Source organism: Glycine soja, chromosome 18 (genome assembly GCF_004193775.1).
Source record: "Glycine soja cultivar W05 chromosome 18, ASM419377v2, whole genome shotgun sequence".
Taxonomy (NCBI): domain Eukaryota; kingdom Viridiplantae; phylum Streptophyta; class Magnoliopsida; order Fabales; family Fabaceae; genus Glycine; species Glycine soja.
The window spans coordinates 45,107,622-45,114,671 of record NC_041019.1 but is presented as its reverse complement, the minus strand read 5'-3'; the positions used below and the strand labels follow the sequence as shown (position 1 = coordinate 45,114,671).

The window sequence follows — 7,050 nt, the reverse complement described above, 5'->3', positions numbered from 1 at the left end:
TTCACTCGCTCTCCTCTCTACTCTTCCCAATGCCCTCTCTCCTCTTCCCAATTCCTTCTCTCATCTTCCCAAAGCTCTGGAGAAGATGCGTCTAGAGATGGATGAGGAGTGGGTCCCTTCCACCACCTTACGTGAGGTGCCTCTCCTTCAGCTTCTCTCCCAATCCATCTACATCTGACACAGTCATATTTTTCGATGATTCTCGTTCTCTCGTAGTTTCAGACACAAGAGTGGTGGATCCATTTACCGCACCAAACACTCTTCTGAGTTCTGAGCTAGCGAGTTTGCAATGGCGATTATCTCTGATTTCAACAAAGAGTAGCAGAAACCCACTCACTCTTCACCACCGCAACCCTAATCTTCTTCCTCTTCATCTTCGTTCAGTGCTACTTTTGACCGGTCACAACGACTTTCTGGAGAGATTCTTTGAGTTTGTCTACAAACACAATGACTTTTTGGCGACGGAGAGCACCGAGAAGGAGATAGTGTCGCTGGTGCACGTCGTCGAGAAGAAGAGGGAGTTTCTCAAGGGGGAGAGAGAAAAGGCCAAGAAGAAGAAGAAGAGAGAGGACCTCAAGGCCTCGGAGGAGAGGGAAAAATCCAACAAGCGGTTGAAGGAAGAGAAGGAACCTAAAGTCGAAGACACCAACAAAGACGAAAGCGCCTCTAGAGGTATACCCACGAAAGCGATTTCAACCTTTTTTTTCAGCACATGATGTCCTTCAATGTGCATTAGACCCTCATATATGTTTTGGGGGCTGATATTCTTTTAATACTTGGACAGTTCAAAACAAAGGTAATGGCTTGGATTTGGAGAAATACTCTTGGACTCAATCACTTCAAGAGGTTAATGTTAATGTTCCGGTGCCAAATGGAACCAAATCAAGATTTGTTACGGTCAAGATAAAGAACCATCTAAAAGTTGGATTCAAAGGCCTGCCTCCAATTGTTGAGGTCAGTTTGTCCTTTAATATCATTCATTATCGAAAGATGTATTCTATGATGTTAGTTATTTTTTCTTGATTGATGATATGATGACTCAATTAATATTTATGATCTTTATGTTATGTGATGACTATGCTTATAAAGTGGAAGAATAAAAATAGAAAGAGAGAAGAGATGTAAAATGAATATCGGACTATAAGAGAAAGTGAGTGTGAAAATTTTATGAATATGGTGACAAGCCTTTATTAATGCTTCAGTTTCTTATCAGAATTGGTTAAATTTTGTTTACTATTGATTCTAATGTGTTATATATGGGAATCATTTTTTAATGTAAAATTTCATTAGTAAGGTTCATGGTTTTTATTTCTTCCTTTTAAGAGGTTAATACTGCTCTAGTTTCTATTCGGGAAGTTAAAACAAGTGATGGGGCTTGTTATCTGGTGTATCCAAATCCAAGATGCAAAATGGTTTTTGGAGATTCTTAGAAAAATATGGTTATCACTATGAGACTGATCACACTTGAGCCTTTCTTCCTTAAGCTTGCAAGGTTTAGTTTCTACTAACCCCTCTTGTCACTTTACTTTTCAATTGTTTAGCAGTCACTTAGCACACACAGTGACATTTCGTTGTCAAAGTGAAATAGAAATAACATATTTTAGTGACTACTATGAAGCACTTAAAATGCCTTATAGTTAACTGATTCTGACTTGGTGAGTTTTCTCTCTATTATATGCTAGTTTTGTTCATTTTTTGGCTTATGTGTTATTGTTTGGTACCTGTTCAGTTGGCAGATGTATGGTCCTGCGGAGTAATACTTTATACAATGCTGGTAGGAGAATTGCTATTTGTGGACAAAGAGGATACCGAAAATCTCCACAAAAACATAAAAGTAATTTGCTTTATTTTTTTAGTTTAATTTTTATATACTATCAGTATAAAAGTTTTTAGACCGTCAAGTGTCAATCAATTAAAAATTATCTTAAGTATAACTTAGAATCATTATAGAAGTCAATAAACTTACGTGAAACCTCTAATCTCTTTACACTATGTAGTACATATGCTATTTTACTTTTATTTTTGAACTAGCTCTATTGATAGATTCATCAATCATCATGTCTTATATCTACTCTTTCTAACTCCCTATGTGTGTATATATATTATCAAGACAGTAATGGCTGTTCAATACAAGTTCCCTGACAAAGTTTGCATATCTCAAGGCAGTAAAAATCTGATATCACGCATTTTTGTTGCAAATCCAGCAATGCTATGTATATGAACATAGTCATTTAATTATTTTTTGGAGGGAACATTATAAAATATAACACTTAAAATTGTAGCATGATATTACTTGGTGTATGCTATCATACACTACAAACCAGAACCATAGAGTTGTAGTTTTGTGTTTTTGAAAATCTTTCCTATTTTGGTAGGTGTGCTGATAGTAATTATTAAGGTACAAAATAAGTGTTTGTTGTATGTTCTTATTTCTACTACTGTCACTGCAGATTCATGGTGTAGATTTGATTAGGTTCCATCACATTTCACCTTATTTTAAAAATTCCAAACAATGGCAACTAATGTCATTGCATTCATTTCCCCTCTATGTGCTGTCTCCTATAACTTATTACTCATTATATAGGTTTTGAATCTTGATTTGGTTGGATTGTCATAGGGACTTTCTATTAACTATTCTGATTATTGGGGCATCTTTTGTCTTCTAATTTCAGCATATAGTATAAAGCATGATATGAATAAAAATACCTCTTATCTTAATTCTCATGATTATAATTAGGAAAAAAGATTTGTATCAAACCAAACTAAGGAGCATGTTACTGGTAGTAAGTACACATTGCATGATATAGATTATAGAAGGTCAAACTATGAGAATCAATACATTGCAAATGAACTACTAATTTCAGAGATGCACTGCCATTGTACTTCAACCCCCCAATTATGTTTATCACCTGTCTTCTTTATGTGATTGATGGTCATTGCCAGTGTCATCATATTCAACTTGCTTATGAAATTGTTTTAATTACAAATGTGTACTTTTAAAGAGTAGGAGCGACTCAACGTCTTGGTGAAAATGGTCTGCTTACTGCTGATGCAACCAACAAAGTTGTTTTAATTGCCAATATTTATCTCTTGAAGTATCATGAAGACATACCAAGCTTAATTGAGGAACTACTCTTATTGCCATGAGTAGGTCCTAAAATTGTTCATCTAGTACGTACAAAATGCTTATGAGATTCAAAAATCATTTTTTTCTTTTTTTTAAGAAAATAATTATTTGGTATGACACACATTAGGAATTAGTCCCTGGATGAAAAAACTAAGTTTTAGTCCTTATAAGGCATGTAAGGACTAAAGTTTAAGTAAGGGTATGATTTCAGATTGTGATGTGGTCACTGGTAATTATAGTGACCATTGCAATTGAGTTGTTACACCCGCATCATGTGATGTGGTCTACAATTTAAAAAAAGATTTGTAAGGGTATGACTTCATATTGTAATTAATCAAGTTTGTTCTGATAAACTGGTTGTCATAAGATAACTGATTTTTCATTGGTCAATGATTTTTTTTTCTATCATATTATATCACCTATTATTTTTTATATTTTTCTCTTTTTTTATGCATTCTCTAGGTGTTAACTAGCATTTGGGGGTATAGATATTTTTCCTAATATAATTTTTTTTTTCAAATTAAACTAATGGATTCACAAACAAACACAAAAATGTGAGAAGTGTTTGTCTCCCTTTGTGGTTGATTCCCCAACATTTCATCCAGGGGATATGTCCTAGTATTACAGCTTATTGCATATGGTTCTCAGGTGTTGCTATTCTTTTTTATTTAATAATTTGGATGTTTGACCACCAACCCTACCCCTTAAATTTTGCCCTAGACTTCATGCTGCTTTAATCAACTCAAAGTTTTTGTCTGTGATCATTTTATGCATGCACATATATACAATTGTGTTTAATTATATATATATATATATATATATATATATATATATATATATATATTATTGTGTTTCAAATTTACATTATATGCACCATATATTTACTAAATGACATCTTGTGTGCATCTAAATATACAGGTCAAAGGTACAAAAGTCAAAAAAACTATCAGATGAATTTTATAACGAATTAATTTTGGTTAATCCTGCAAAGTTCAAAGTCATGTGTTTACACTTTATGTTAGCAGCAGCAAGCGCAGAGATGAAGATTCATCACCTTCATCACCTGTTGCGTACAAAGGACGACCATAAAGAAGCACCACGCGACCCAGGTACTTGGAAGACTACGCATGAGAACCAAACACGTGATTGCATGCATGGTTACGAGTTCGTTAGTTAGTTAGCATAAGTAGTTGCAAACCGTTGAGGCCGTTAGTATTGTTAGCTCCTTGTAACCAACATAAACACGTTGTATAAAAGCTTGACTATATGAGAATAAACTCAGAGAAGTATTCCAGAGAAATCTAGTTAGTAAGGAGGCCCTTGACCTTGAATCAAAGAATCATAGCTCGTTAGTTACTGTGTTTCCGTCCATTTCCCTTCTCCTTCGACCAATGCATATCAACTGGTCCGACCTGTCACCCATGGCGGAACACGGAACCCGCCGCACCACCACCGACCGCCTGGAAGAAGCCATTGCTGCCCTCTCCGAGAGACATTCTGACCTTGCCAACAAAGTCGAGGCCATGTGCGAACGTCTCTCACACGTCTCCCACCCCACCCGGCCATCAACTCAACCTTCGTTTTCCTCCAGACCACCTGTCAAGCTGGATGTCCCCCGATTTGACGGCCATCATCCACTAGGTTGGATCTTCAAAATCTCGCAGTTCTTTGAGTATCAAGGAACCCCGGAGGAAGAACGCATTACAGTGGCCTTTTTTTACCTTGATGGGCCAGCACTCAGCTGGTTCCAATGGATGTTCAAGAATGGATTCATCACATCGTGGCCGGCGATACTCCAGGCAATCGAGGCCCGCTTTGCTCCTTCATTCTACGATGACCCACGAGGAAATTTGTTCAAGTTGATCCAAAAGGGCTCAGTGACGGAGTACCTCACTGAATTCGAGAGGTTAGCTAACCGAATCACCGGCCTTTCCCCTTCAGTGTTGCTTAGTTGCTTCATCTCCGGCTTAAGCCCGGAGATCAGACACGAAGTACAAGCTTTTCAACCCATCTCGTTACCCCAAGCCACCTCGTTAGCTCGTCTTCAAGAAGACAAAATAAATGATCGTAAGAAACACTATTACTGGCCTTCCTCTTCATTTCCACCACCACAACCACCCTCCTCACATCCAAACAGCAACCACCAACCTAAACCCAAGACCCCTTTCATCCAGAGAACTCAAGAGGACATGGCCTACAGGCGTGAAAAGGGCCTATGTTATAATTGCGATGAGAAATGGAGCTCCTCGCACAGGTGTAAGGGACGCGTCTTGCTTCTCATCGCTGATTCTGACGAGTCCTCGCCGACGGAATCATCCTTCGATGTACAGGCGCCCACAATACCACTCGAACCTAACCTAGACCCACTTGAACCTCACTCAACCTTTGACCCAACCACGTATCAACCTCATAATAGCCTCCATGCCATGGCAAGAGTTCCTGCTACGGACACCTTTCGTCTCTACGGTTCCATTAACAGCACATGCGTCACTATCTTAATCGATAGCGGGAGTATGCATAACTTCATTCAACCACGACTCGCCAAGTTCTTCAACCTACCCCTCAAAGACACTGTCCCTCTCAGGGTAATGGTAGGGAATGGCTCAGTCATGGATTACAGGCAATTGTGTGCCGATACGAAGCTTCTAGTCCAGGAACATGCGCTCACGGTCACCTTGCGTGTACTTCCGGTAAGTGGAGTTGAGGTGGTCCACGCATCGAATGGCTTCGCACCTTGGGCCCTATCATCACCAACTACTCTTCCTTCACCATGCAATTCTCGTACGAAGGCAAGCCTATCAATCTTCACGCAGATGTTCAGACGGACTCTAGCCCCGCCTCAACAAACCAAGTCAGACGAATGCTTTCCACCAGTTCAACTTCAGGTCTCTTCCACCTCGCTCTTCTACCCATCCCTTCAGTAGACCAACCCTCACACCCTTTCCACACCATTCCCGCCATTAACCACATATTTCTTAAATACCCGTTGTTGTTTTAGCAACCTTCATCTCCACCTCCTTCCCGACAACACGACCACCATATTAATATCCTTCCTACAGCTAACCCCATCAACGTGCGCCCGTATAGGTATCCCCATTTCCAGAAGACGGAGATCGAGCGTCAAGTCACAGCTCTGTTGGACTCCGGTCTCATCCGGCCAAGCCGCGGTCCATTTTCTTCTCCAGTATTGTTGGTGAAGAAGAAAGATGGTGTGTAGCGGATGTGTGTCGATTATAGAGCACTCAACACGATCACGGTTCGAGACCGTTTTCCTCTACCAACGATCAACGAGTTGCTCGACAAACTAGGTAAGGCTTCATGGTTCTCAAAACTTGATCTGTGGCAAGGGTTTCATCAAATCCTCATGGCAGAAGAGGACATAGAGAAAACTGCCTTCCGAACCCACCACGGTCACTACGAGTACTGGGTGATGTCGTTCAGTCTCTGCAACGCGCCATCTACATTCCAGTCCGCCATGAACGCTTTACTCAGCCCCTTCCTGAGGAAATTTGCAGCAGTCTTCTTTGATGACATTCTCATATATAGCGCAACTCTCGACGATCATCTTCAACATCTGGAATGCGTCTTTAACTCATTGTTACAGGATCATTATTATCTCAAGCAGTCCAAATGTTTGTTTGGCCAACGCCAACTTGATTACCTGGGCCACGTCGTCTCCGGCAGCGGCATCAGACCAGACCCAGCAAAGATCAAGGCCATCGTGGAATGGAGCACCCCACGATCTACAAGGGACCTTCGAGCCTTCTTAGGCCTCACAGGATTCTACCGGAAATTCATGAAGGGATACGCTGCCATCGCTGCACCATTGACAAAGCTTCTCTGCAAGAATTTGTTCCACTGGACATTGGAATCTCAAGCTGCTTTCGATACTTTGAAGGAAGTTATGACAGCTGCGCCGGTAT

At 40.0% G+C, this 7,050-nt stretch overlaps 1 protein-coding gene and 1 pseudogene across 1 annotated transcript; both read left to right on the top strand.

Annotated features, from left to right (window-relative positions):
* Positions 1-225: 225 nt before the first annotated feature.
* LOC114397301 lies at positions 226-2,617 on the top strand (annotated as a pseudogene).
* A 1,931-nt stretch (positions 2,618-4,548) lies between these two features.
* Positions 4,549-6,344, top strand: LOC114397300. The gene is made up of 2 exons (XM_028359375.1): positions 4,549-6,012; positions 6,126-6,344. The coding sequence occupies exons 1-2, from the start codon at positions 4,549-4,551 to the stop codon at positions 6,342-6,344; spliced, it is 1,683 nt and encodes a 560-aa protein (XP_028215176.1).
* Positions 6,345-7,050: the final 706 nt, after the last annotated feature.